At 40.5% G+C, this 13,403-nt stretch overlaps 2 protein-coding genes across 2 annotated transcripts; both read left to right on the top strand.

The window, feature by feature from the left end:
- The first annotated feature begins 1,877 nt into the window (after positions 1–1,877).
- Positions 1,878–8,583, top strand: dhx33 (DEAH (Asp-Glu-Ala-His) box polypeptide 33). The gene is made up of 12 exons (XM_026329037.1): positions 1,878–2,272; positions 2,484–2,644; positions 2,884–3,111; positions 3,279–3,449; positions 3,588–3,773; positions 4,051–4,162; positions 4,602–4,761; positions 4,900–4,988; positions 5,068–5,195; positions 5,361–5,564; positions 5,678–5,764; positions 6,802–8,583. The coding sequence occupies exons 1-12, from the start codon at positions 2,062–2,064 to the stop codon at positions 7,108–7,110; spliced, it is 2,046 nt and encodes a 681-aa protein (XP_026184822.1). The 5' UTR covers positions 1,878–2,061; the 3' UTR covers positions 7,111–8,583.
- Positions 8,584–9,567: 984 nt separating this feature from the next.
- c1qbp (complement component 1, q subcomponent binding protein) lies at positions 9,568–13,163 on the top strand. The gene is made up of 6 exons (XM_026329403.1): positions 9,568–9,820; positions 10,386–10,536; positions 10,640–10,730; positions 10,883–10,978; positions 12,415–12,540; positions 12,637–13,163. The coding sequence occupies exons 1-6, from the start codon at positions 9,568–9,570 to the stop codon at positions 12,784–12,786; spliced, it is 867 nt and encodes a 288-aa protein (XP_026185188.1). The 3' UTR covers positions 12,787–13,163.
- Positions 13,164–13,403: the final 240 nt, after the last annotated feature.

Here is a 13,403-nt window from a genome sequence, read left to right on the forward strand (position 1 = left end):
AACAAATGCAATCATTGATTAGTTAGGTCTAGTAATGCAGCTGTTTGTCATGGCAAACGGTGACACAGTGAGCAGCTGCAGAAATGAAAGTAGCAGAAGCACAGAAGAGTGAAAGTGACTTTTACTGTAATGAAAGTTTTTAAGATACATTAAGAGAAACCTGTATTTGTGAAATTTACTTTGTCACAGGAGCAAGTAAGGCTAACAAGATAAAGAATAATACGAGCAGAACAGAAAAACTAAAATAAAAAACAAGGTATTTAAAAGAAAAATATATATTAAAAAAGAAAAATATATATACAAAGTGAAAATAGACAATATTGCATTCTGCTATATTGTATATTTACATATTTTCACTGTATTTTTACAGTCTAGTGCTGCCCAGTGCTACCAGTCTCATGCACCAGGTGAGAGTCTCTCTCCAGCAGGAAGGCTGGCTTGGCCACTGTTATGTGGAAAGTGGTGGAGCCTTCTTGATGTAGCTTTTCTGTTATGGTGTTAGACAATCAGTCACCCAGGAAAATGTTTACGCTTCTCAGGCCAACTGACGCAGTAACTTGAGCATCTCACTGAGCAGACAGACTTCTGGTTTATCTGATGTCAGTCCACATTGAATAAATGTTTTACCATATGCAGCACACAACGGGAGATTGTCCAAGTGTAATGCAGTCTCAAAATCCAGTTGATTTCGGCAAGTCTTTATTTGCACAGTAGAAAGCTGTAGGAGCAGGGTCAGCTGGGACCTATGTGTTCTTACATGCAGCTCACCAGGATAATGTTCAAGTGCATATCTGAAAGGATGTCCCTCCGTTAGGGTTAATGAGCCACTCACCTTGATTTAAGTGTGAAATTCTAGTAAACTAGTGCCTTTTTTAATGTAATAACATTTAAGATCTGTTTAAATGTCCTCACCCGTAAATAATGCAGTTCCTTTGATTTCTTATTAAATGTGAAGTGAACTCGTTGTTTAAGTTTCATATTTTGGTAATAAAATGAAAACAGACTTCTTTATATTCTTTTGTAAAAGTCTAATTAATGCATGATTAAAATAGTCTTTGTTGCAGCCCTAATACTAATGGTTACTTCGTTTTTTTTGAAGACACCTAATTTCTTCAGTCTCCACCATACTTATATCAAAAGTGCATCAAAACTGAACAGACTATATAGAACAGACTTACAGCCTGTCTGTGAGGTAAAGTCATATTGTTGCCCTCGGGTGGCTGCAGAAACAGTCCTGACATTCATTTTTTCTGATATGCAGTTTTTTCCTTTTCTATATGAATAGATTTTGTGACAGCTACAGTGAAAACACAGCACACTGTAACGGATCGACATGTTATTGTTAGACTGTTGAGTGTTATCGTGTTGAGTATCTGTAGCTTAGTTAAACCAAACTGTTATTGTTTTCCTTGACGTCCGTGAACATGCCATAAGCACAGACTTTCTGCACAGGGATAGGTGGGTCGGGAGACACAGACACGGGGACTTTTTGTTGGTTTTGCCCTGAAGGGAAATTAATAGATGGGCTTCATTGGTTTGGCTGTAGCCTGTGTTCTTATCAGCAATAGCATTTTATATATCATTTTATACATGAGGAAGTGGACGTCATAGTCGTACCTGTGCTACAGGAAGGTGCACAAACAGATACTTAGATTAAACATACTGGGTAACTGCAGACGAGTCCAGCAGGTAATTCCAGCTATTCCTGCCTTTTTTAGGTAGGTTAAATCTTCCACATGTAAGCACAAGATTATTATTGTAGTCAGTGTGACAGGAACATTAGGCTCCATGACAGAACAATGAGCTTTTATCATCTCCTCTGTTTATATGAAAGTGCCTGATAGTCCTGACTCGGGTTAAAATTGACTCTACGTCTGTGACGTCAAACATCTGCGCCGAGTTTGACCACGTGGGGACGTTTTTGCAGAGGTAGCAAAATATCCGCAGTGACGCTTGGTTGTGTGTGTTTATGAAAAAACTTTTTGCTTCTTTTCGGTATTGACAGAATCTCAAGAAGAAAAACCACAAAGGTGTTGCGCTTAGAGTCACTTTTTCTAGACCATGCCCCACGACCCCGACCCTCCTCCGGCTAAAAAATTTAAGCCGGGGTCAGTTTTTTTCCGTCTCGAAAAGAATAAACCTGGAATGCTGCTGCCGAGAAAGGAAAATGCAACCACTCCGATAGACGTCCAGAGGAAACAGCTTCCCATCTACCAGGCGAAACCTCAGCTGCAGAGCCAGCTGAGACAGCTTCACAATGCTATTGTGATAGGTGAGCTGCTCACAGCCACTCTGCTGAGCTGCAAAGGCTCAACTTAAAGACAAAATCCATTATGAAGGGGATTATATTGTTGACTTTGATATTATACATCTAGATTTGAATGTATTTTTTTTCTTTCTCATTAGTGTGAAGAAAATGTCTCCATGTTCTAATGTAATTCTCACACTTTGCCTAACTTGGCCAATTCCCTGTCACATATCAGGGGAGACGGGTTCTGGGAAGACAACTCAGATCCCTCAGTATCTCTACGAGGCTGGCATCGGACGACAGGGCATCATTGCCATCACGCAACCCCGTCGAGTTGCAGCAATCTCATTGGCAGGAAGGGTGGCAGAGGAGAAGAGGACTCAGCTTGGAAAGCTGGTATGCACAGTAAACAGGTTTCACACACAAGCGTTTAGTCCAGTCCTGACAATAAAGGCTTAATCAACAGCATATCTATCATAATCATCCAGAGCTGAGCTATTCAGAGACCTATGCACAACACTAATATACTGAACATTTTTGAACATCCTGTGAAGGGATATATTTGTTGGTTACAGTAGAATCAAGTTAAGGTCTTTACTGTGCTGCGAGTAGTAAATCATCACATGTCTCTTCAGGTTGGTTACACGGTGCGTTTTGAGGATGTCACCTCCACCGAGACAAAGATGAAGTTCATGACAGACGGCATGCTTTTGCGCGAGGCCATCGGAGATCCCTTGCTGCTGCGTTACACTGTGGTGGTCCTGGATGAAGCTCATGAGCGTACCGTGCACACTGATGTGTTGTTCGGCGTGGTTAAGACCGCTCAGCGTAGACGCAGAGAACTCAGTAAAATTCCCCTGAAGGTAGGAGGATATTTCCCAGCTCCTTTGGTTTTACTAAAATGATTTACTGTCATTGGAAACATTTTGTTTTGTCATAAGAGTGATTTGCTCATCGATACATGCTGTTCTGCTTCTGTTGTGTTGACATGTATTTCCATTTTATTAATTTATTTTTGTAACCTGAACAGGTTATAGTGATGTCAGCCACCATGGATGTGGATTTGTTCTCAGAATACTTCAATAAATCACCTGTACTGTACCTGGAGGGGAGGCAGCATCCCATTCAGATCTACTACACTAAGCAGCCCCAGTCAGACTACCTGCAGGCTGCACTCGTCTCTGTCTTTCAGATCCATCAGGTAGTCTTACTTCTTCTATTGTATTTTTTCTGCAATAAGTGGGATAACAGTAATTATAAGGAGTACAGGTTGGATGTGTGTTCATGTACTATGATTTGTCTTGACACTAGAATAGAATACACTTTTGTTTGAATGCAGGAGGCGCCCCTGTCCCAGGATATCTTAGTCTTCATGACAGGCCAAGAAGAAATAGAGGCTCTGGCCAGGACTTGCCGGGACATCGCCAAACATCTCCCTGATGGCTGTGGTCCCATGGTCGTTATCCCTTTGTATGCATCTCTGCCTCCAGCACAGCAGCTCAGGGTCTTCCAGCCAGCTCCCAAGGTAAAGGCAGAAATAAACATGCAGGAGAAGAGTAGCACAGACAAAATTATAGGTTTATTAAAAATAAAAAAATAGTAGCTTCAGTTTCAGAGGCAATGTTTGAAAGTTATACAAGACTGTTCTCACTAAGTATTTGTTTAAGCTTTACATCTATTTTAAATACAGGGCTGCTGCATAATGGTGCCTTGCTTCCATGCACCTAGAAATTACTTTTTCAAATAATTTTATATTATCATACACATCATAAAAAAAATTTGTCCTTTTTACCCTTTTACAGGGTTGTAGGAAGGTCATCCTCTCAACCAACATTGCTGAGACGTCAATAACAATTTCTGGGATCAAATATGTCATAGACACAGGAATGGTGAAGGCCAAGCGTTTCAATCCTGGTGAGAAGAGAAGTCTTTACACACACATTCTTGTATGGGTATTTAAAGGGGTCTAAGAGAAGGGGGCTAAGAGATAACTTAGTTTCATCACAATCAGCTGTGAAAGTAAAAATCTCTTTACATGTTAATTAACCAATATTTCAAAATCCAATAATTTCATGCTTTAATTATCTACTTCTTATCTTGGAGCACCCAGCTGGGTAAATGTCTACACTCACCTAGTTAGAACTCTAAACTTCTGAATGCCTGACTCTTCCCAATATGTGACCCAGTATTTAAAATTTGCCTTCTCTTTTAACTGAATCAAATACCAATTGATTACATCCTCCAAAACATAAGAGCAGAAATATGTTAGATTTATAACACAAACAGTATTTGTATTGTTTTTATTCAGATCTTTTGTTCTTGTGTTATTGCACATGGGTTGTGTGACTCTAAGACAGCGGTTTGGAAGTGCTGGCAGTGCAGCGGGTTTCTAAAGCCCAGGCATGGCAACGGGCAGGTCGGGCAGGCAGGGAGGACTCTGGCTCCTGCTATCGTCTCTACACCGAGCAGGAATTTGATGATCTCCTCCCCATGACTGTGCCTGAGATCCAGAGGTAGGATGTGTAGAATCATAAAGTTAATAAAGCTTAGTACTGTATATGCTTTTCCACTTGTTGATAAATTTAGGTCATAGTGATTGAGTGTTGTGTTATTTAACTGTATGTGTGTGTATTTGTGTGCGTGTGCTGCAGGTGTAACTTGGCCAGTGTGATGCTGCAGCTCATGGCTCTGGGGATTCCAGATGTCTTGAATTTTGACTTCATGTCCAAGCCTTCTCCAGGTAAGATGCTGTCAATCATGAATCCCTGCTCACCCAGGAGGGTTTGGCAGGTTGTACTAACCTGTTATGTTCATCCCAGAGGCCATCCATTCTGCTGTGGAGCATTTAGAGCTGCTGGGAGCTGTGGAGAGGAAGGAGGGGCAGGTTTTCCTCACTCCTGTGGGAAAGAAGATGGCAAGCTTCCCTCTAGAGCCCAGATATGCAAAGGTAATAAATGCTTTACTGATACTATACTATGATAGTTCTTTACATGGGTTCTGCTCTGATCAGTTTGTAGGTTGACAGGCTGTAGACCACAGCACCACATGGGTCACATGGACATAACCCAAAATTAGTTTCAATGCTTAATGCTCTTTTCGCTCTGTGTCACAGACCATCCTGTTGTCCCCGGACTACTCCTGTTCTGAGGAGATTTTGAGCATTGTGTCCCTGCTGTCGGTGGACAGTGTCTTGTATAATCCTCCAGCCCGGCGGGAGGAGGTGCAGGCAGCTCGCAAGAAGTTCATCTCCAGCGAAGGAGACCACATGACACTCCTCAACATTTACAGAGCGTTCAAGAAAGCTAGTGGTAATAAGGTGAATTTATCTGGAGGAGTATGGGAAGAAATGTATGAGATGAAGCAAAATGCAAAAAAATCCAATAATGTTTCTGAGTTATATCATAATACAGTGTATGCCTCCTGTTAAAGGACTGGTGTCGTGAAAACTTTGTCAACAGCAGGAACATGGGTCTGGTGAAAGAGGTCCAGGCGCAACTTAAAGAAATCTGCCTTAAGGTATGCATCTGTAACTTCCTGTCCATTGGTGTACTGTGTGAACATGACAATACAGGGCTGGGCATTACATATCAGTGCACAAGATTCTCTATCGCTAGGTATTAGTTTGCTAAAAGAGAAAAATCAAAGGAAAATGTGCTTTACTTCATGCAACTATCAAAATAAGATAACATGAACACTTTTATAGTATGAGTGATATTTAAATATTTCCAATTATATAATTGGCCACTGCACCTGGTGTGGGCTAAAACCAGGGATGTGTTCTCCACTGGATTTTTAAAAGTATTTTTAAAGCAGTTGTGGAGTACTACTCCCTGTGTGTGGGAAAAAGTTACAAAAAACCTTTGATACCTTTCAAACCTTTCACTTGAGCAACTTGAGATGGTTAGCACTAAAGACTTCATGTCTTAAATTTTAAAAAAAAAGTTTGTTTTGTCCAGGTCGGGGAGATGAACCTACTGTCCTGTGGCAGAGTAGTTACTAATGTTAGCTTTATCTTATATGTCTGCACGCTGTGCTCACTACTCTTGTCAGTCTGTGTCACACGGTTGCAGGTTTGACACTGGAGAAACGGAGCAATATTTATAACTATTCTAACAAAATTGATGGGCTGCTATTTTAACTTGAAGATGCAGATGCAACAGAGCTTGAGCTTGATGTTACAGTGATGTAATTATGTGGCTCCCTGGTTTCTCTGTAGCTCTCTTGAAAGTTTTACAAGTTGAACCAGCTCTGAACTGGCTTAGCTCCAGCTTTGAGCTTCCACTTCAGTTGTGTTGGTGGAAAAAGGGTAAATGCAGAGGTAAACACACAAAACTGCCAGCCACAGCTCTGTGCACAGACTTGATATACCATGAAAACGATTTTGATATGATGATATATTCTTCCGAACATCTGCAGTGTATATTTGCTTGTTGCAGAAGTGTAATTTTTCGATCAGTGTTTTCATACTGGCACTTGTTTTGACATCCTTACTTTCATGTCCATTCAGCCTTATTGAGAACTAAGCACTTGATATTTGTTGTTTATTTGTACAGCTGAATTTGAAGCTAGAGTCGTGTGGGGCGGACACAGGGAACGTTCGCCACTGCCTTGCCCATGGAATGTTCATCAACGCTGCTGAGCTCCAGCTTGATGGCAGCTATTTAGCTTTGGACACCCACCAGCCTGTGGCCATCCACCCCTCCTCTGTCCTTTTCCAGGCCAAGCCAGCATACGTTATCTTCAATGAGCTGCTGCACACCTCCCGCTGCTACATGAGAGACCTCTGTTTGGTGGATGCAGACTGGCTGATGGATGCAGCACCAGAATATTTTCGCCGCAAACTCCACCTGTCCAAGAGCTAACCAAATGAGAAACAGGACTACGACCTCAAATGACTCACTGAGAACAGTACTGGAATCATATACTCTAAGCAGAATTTGGATGATGATTTCATAGATGTGCAAAGCAGAACAGAACATTTCCAGTGTAGTAAACTTCTGTGGATTTCACTACCTCCAAGTTGACAAACATCTGGCATGTGTCACTGCAGCAGAAGTCTGCATACTGAGGCCTCACAGCTTTTGACCTGTAATTCAGATTTTATGAATGGTGTGTTTCTTCTGCCTGTTTCATCTTGACCATTGGCCACATGTGTAATAGAGGTTTCATGTTTCAGTTAGTTCAACATGTGCTTGCATTTGTACAGCGCAGGTAACCCTGCTGTAGCATAGTTATTGAAATAAGCATCTTAGTCTGAAATGATTTAACTGTTCATTCTTTGTTCAAAATCAAAACAGACTCCAGTTAAAATGCTACTTCCTCACGTGTTTGTTTCAGAAAATACTTCACTTAATTGTTTCCATAACTAATCTACATTAGCTCTCAGAGTTAATGTAGATTAGTTAGTTAGTTCTTTTATTTTCTTGCATTGCTGACAAGCTAGCTCTGATCTCTGCCTGCAAGATTAGCTTTGCAGAAGCCAGGATAAACAATCCTTTCTTAAACTTTCCCACTCTGTACTTTTTTATGAATACAAAGTGGTCTTAAATGACTATATATGCAAAACACATATGCATATGCAAAAAAGATTTGTCTAAATCTATGAGGTTGTGTAGTAACAATATCAGTTTAAATTTAAAGGTGTAAGGTTTTCACATGTCACAGTGACATGGTATCACTTGTACACCTACATACAGCACTTGTCTTGTTGGCTTGTGCATGCCCTTTTCCCCCCATCTACAATCACACCCCCTCATTCCCTAATACATGCACGTCAGAAGAAGCAGCATGCCTTATTCTCCAGGTTCTTTGCTGTTGTATGTTGCACAGGTCCTTATTCTGCACCTACACAGATGTATGCCGAATACAAATGTATGCAATGCATGGAGATAACAGTCAATGATCTGAACTCTCAGGTCTTTCAAACTTTGTAGAATGTCGATCACAATGTTTGATGATTGGTGTCGTTGCCCTTCTTGTCTTTTTTTTACACTGGACTCAGGATTGTACTATACATATTGTAACCTAAATAAATGACCCTGAATTTTTAACTTATCAAACACCAAGTGCACCTGGATTTGCTACAGAGAATCATCAGACTGTGTTACGAAAAGTTTGTATGTTTAGTGATGACTCTTACAGATTGTTTTTTTTTTTTTTTTTAATTCATGGAAGGAAAAGGAAAAGTAGATCCTCTAAGATGTGCATGTGCCATTATAAAATTTAGAAGATGCATGACTTTGATGAATTTATGAGTATGTATAATATAATTTGTTACAGTCTTACAATACATTACTACAGTTATTATAATTTGTAATAAAAATAAATCTACTGCCCTGGAGCTCAAGTCTACATTTGTAGAATAAAGATGGAAAGAGGCACAGTTCAGGGAGCAGCAGTCCCATAGGATTTAAACTTTCAGGAGTTAAACTAAGTGACCTATTGAGATGTTTATTAGCGCTTGGGACTCAGTAATATCATATGTCATCTGACAACTCAACATTTGCTTGTACATTTGTATTATTCTAATTACTAACTGATATGATTTTCCATCCATCCATTATCTATACCCTATTTAGGGTCAAGTGGGTGTCCAGGGTGTACCTCTACCTTTGGGTGAAAGGCAGGGATACACCCTGATATATCACCAGTCCATCACAGTGAGAGATTAAAAAAAAAAACCCAACAAACCATTTTAAAATTCCTAAAGTGACATCCCCTGAACCTTTAGTGTTGAAAAATCCCTAATTGTGAATATACAAGTAATGTTCATGTCAAAAGTTTCACTGCTGATACAAGATACTTTTCTTATAGTGAGTCCTCAGTGTGAGTGGCCTAGTAGGTTCAGGTTTTGATATCATACTTGATCAGCTGAATATTGGGCCATAATTGGCTTCTAAAGAAAATTACAGTTATTTGTGCAAAACAGCATCATGTGCGATATAAACCTTTCAGTCCTACCTGAGGTCAAAATTCTGCTCTGGATTTGTGTGGCTTTGTCGAGCCACAAGAGGCGCTATTGGGTCTATTGGAAATCAAACATTTTTGTAATTAAAAACGTATTTCGCCTTATTAGATTACAGTAGTTGTCCATATAATATAAACATGTAATCCCGTGCTTGAAGATTTTAAAAGTACACGATTCTGTCTGATTTCTTCGCTCTTAAAGTATTGTTTCCGGTGCAGAGGTCATAGTTACGGGAGGTCAATGTGTCCTTCCACACGTGTTTTCTGTCATCCTCCAGGAGCAGCTAGCTAGGTGTCGTGAGGTGTTAAGCTTATTTATTCTGTTCTAGACGTCTCGATACTCCAGAGTAGCCATGCTGAAGTCAGTAGTCCGCGCGGTGGGAGCCGCTGTCCGCATTTCTTCAGCCACCACGACCACAGCCCGAGCTCTGCCGCTCAGTTGCCCGACACTGTGCTCTCCAAGTTCGGCGACAACTCGGCCCTTCACCCGGTCTCTGTGGATGCTCAGTAACAACGGAGCCTCGTCGACATGCAGGCAAACACTGTTTCGCTCAAAAGTGTTGAACCCATCGATGTCGTGTGGCTGTGGAGAACTGCACACTGAAGGTGAGTGAGGTTTAGTTTGAAGAGACTGAAGCCCTATAACTTCCATCCAGCCATTATCTCTATCTGCTTATTCCTAATTAGGGTCACAGGGACAAATATAACTAATGAAACAGTTTTATATGCAGAGTCATTTTCATTTTGAAAGACCAGTCTGTGGGTATGACAATATTTGTTTCTTTTCCACTACAAAAATGAATTAAGGTAATTCTTTTAAAAGCTGCACTGTGGTAGTGTCTCAACGCTGGTGGGCATTAAGCTTACAGGCAAGACTCACTGAAAAGGTGTGAATTAATGCTGCTAGAGTGGAATTGTTATCATACCTGAGCAATATATGCTGCATGAAAGTAAACTTTCACAGTCAATACACTGAAAAAGCATGAAAATACATGTAGTGTAGTGTAAAGTAATACTGTAAACATGGCAGCTGGAGATGGAGAGGTACTACTCTGTATGCTTTCTGCAGGAACCCAGTAGGTTGAACCTAAATCTAAAAGCTGATTTAAATTTGCAGGCTAAGAAAGATTCAATTTTCCATTTGACAGATGTTGTTATATCTTCAAAACAGGTGACAAGGCATTTGGAAGCTTCTTGTCTGATGAGATCAAAGAAGAAAAGAAGATCCAGAAAAACAAGACTCTTCCCAAGATGTCTGGAGGCTGGGAACTGGAGATGAACGGCACTGAGGCCAAGCTCACAAGAAATGTTGCCGGAGAAAAGTAAGACTGGCGCTCCCTGTGATAGCACAGAGGTCCAGTGATTGTAGTCTACATGGTACAGAGTTGGATTATTGTGTGTCAATTATGTGTCTTCTGTTTACAGAATCACAGTTACATTCAACGTCAATAACAGCATTCCTCCTAACTTTGAGGAAGAGATAGAACAAGGACAGCAGAAGTCAGCAGAAGATGAGGTGAGTTACAACAAACTTGTCCGTCGCTTGATTGCCTAAGTCAGTGATGTATGGTAAAATGCAAACATTAAAATGCATTAAAAGCTAATGGAAAAATGGAAAATGTGATGCACTAACATCTCAGTAATTGCAGTTCTGTTTTCTCTTTACAGCCAGAAATTGTGTCAACACCCAACTTTGTTGTTGAAATAACAAAACAGGCTGCAAAACATTCCCTGGTGTTTGACTGCCATTTTCCTGAAGACGAGGTGAGCATTGACTGCATTCAGATGTACAGTATTGCCCGCTGCTCTGTGCCTCACTAATCTCTCATAGTAAAGTTTAAAAACTTGAGCAACAATAGCTGAGTTAAGACCAGCTTTGTTAGTCAACCTAGGCGTTTCAGCTTGTGGCCATCATCAGGGTCAGTGTGGAATATGCTGCAAAAAAGACTTAAGTAATGTGCAAAACAAATTAACTGTCAAAGCAACCATTCGTGTTTAATCAGACATATTAACCCAGAAGGTGCTCACATGCAAGAGGGCATGTGGCCTTTGGTACTAGATTAAGTGAAAGTACCCATACTTTGTGCTTTTAACCCAATCCTAATCCCAATCCCAAGTACACACACACACACTGTGCACACACACCCGGGGCAATGCTGCGGCGCCCAGGGAGCAGTTGGGGGTCCGGTGCCTTGCTCAAGGGTCTCACCTCAGTCGTGGTATTGAAGGTGGTCGGGGCTATTCACTACGTGCCACCGACAATTTCCCCACCGAACCTGAGACTCGAACCTGCATTTTCAGGTTACAAGTCCGACTCCCTATCCATTAGGCCACGACTGCCCCTAAATAGAAATTCTTGGAGGCCCTAACCAAACCAGACAGGTGTCACCAAGCACAGAAAACCCCAAAATGTAAAGAGCAGAGCTAACAAAGAAGAGAAAATACATCATAGAATAGAATATGATTTTAAAAAGGGGGGAAACATAATTTGTATAATAAAAACCACTGTATAATACATTTTGGTCACTAAAGAAACTTATTAATTGAAAATCTCATTCATGTCCCCTAGAGATACATTTCTAAGTGAGATCCATACTGCTCATCTCTTTTTTTTCTTAAATGATACACATTACCTCCTCTTATCACAGACATAATTGCTTCTCTGCTTGAAAGAATAATGCTGATAGATTATGTTTAAGTCCATTAAAATATCTTGCAACAAGGTTTGTAACATCATTTCTCTTAATAGTCCTCCTGTCTGTTGTAATATGTTCTCTAAGGGAGCAACATGTTTTCCCTATGTAATTAATGCTTTTTGTTTCAGTGTGCTCAACATTAATCAACTTCCTGTTGATCATATGGCTAAAAGATTTAAGATATATATTGTACATTGACAGGTTCTGCAGGTTCTACACTTCATATTACCTTGGAAAGGTTTAGGTTTAACTTGCCATCAGAAACTCCTGAATGGTGACTTACTCTAACCCAAATATCTCCAGTGTTTCTTGCTGTTTCCTGCTGTTAGTAGAGGTTCATCTTTAAAAGTTTTTTTTCAGGATGGATTTAGGATGAAGGTCTTTGTCACAGGACAGGATTTTGTGCAGTAAACAAGCTGTGGTTTGGGAGATTTGTGAACTTGTAAATAAATCTCCCAGCCTTTTGAATCTGTAAAGTTGTCAAGTTGAGTTTGGGTTTTGTAGATGAGTCATGGTGACGGAGAAGAGGAGAGTGACATCTTTGCCATCCGTGAGGTCAGTTTCCAGCCTGAGGGGGATTCAGAGTGGAAGGAGACCAGCTACACACTCAACACAGACTCTCTGGACTGGGTAAGATGTGAACAAATAGGAATTTCTTGCACAGTTAATGAGGTTGAGGATAGCTGTGTCCGAGTGGTTATACCTGATGGCTGTGTTGTGTCCCAGGCCCTGTATGATCACCTGATGGATTTCCTGGCTGACCGCGGGGTCGACAACACCTTTGCTGATGAACTGACGGAGCTGAGCACCACTATTGAACATCAGGAGTACATCAAGTTCTTGGAAGACCTCCAAGGCTTTGTCAAATGTAACTAAGATTAGAAATAGATTAACCTTTGGTTGTCTTCAGTGATGCTAAAGTTGGGGATATGATGTTGGAGGTAAGACTAAAGCAAATGTTGCAGCCCTGAATGATTGACACATAAAGAGACTGATGATAGTGAGTCCTGTTGCCTGCAGTTGTGAGACAAAGACTGTTCTTTGTTAAAATGTCACTTCATCTTTCTGTAATTTAATAACACAGTTTAAATACACCGAGGCTACAGATAACGCAGACCATGATAATGTGCAGAAAACATGATTAAAATAAATATTTAAAGTTCCTGTCTTAGCCCCAGTGGTTTTATATGGTCCAGTCGTGAATGTTAAGAATTTCAACATGTTACAGCAAAATAGAAACACCCAGCAGTTTATAGTCAGTCCTCAGTTAAATGAATGCAACAACATCTGGTTTAAGAGCCTAGTGATCCTGCTGTGTTTCTTTTAGTTGGCTTGGCAGGGAAGTTCATGTTGACTAATATTGAGTTAACCATAAATAAATTGACAGCAGATATGCGTGTGTTCGGAGAATGATTGGTCTATGTCCAATAAAGCAGTTTCATACAACCTTTTGTTTTTTTTTTGTATTAGGACCTACCAAATTACAGAAACAC

This window comes from Mastacembelus armatus, chromosome 14 (genome assembly GCF_900324485.2).
Source record: "Mastacembelus armatus chromosome 14, fMasArm1.2, whole genome shotgun sequence".
Taxonomy (NCBI): Eukaryota; Metazoa; Chordata; class Actinopteri; order Synbranchiformes; family Mastacembelidae; genus Mastacembelus; species Mastacembelus armatus.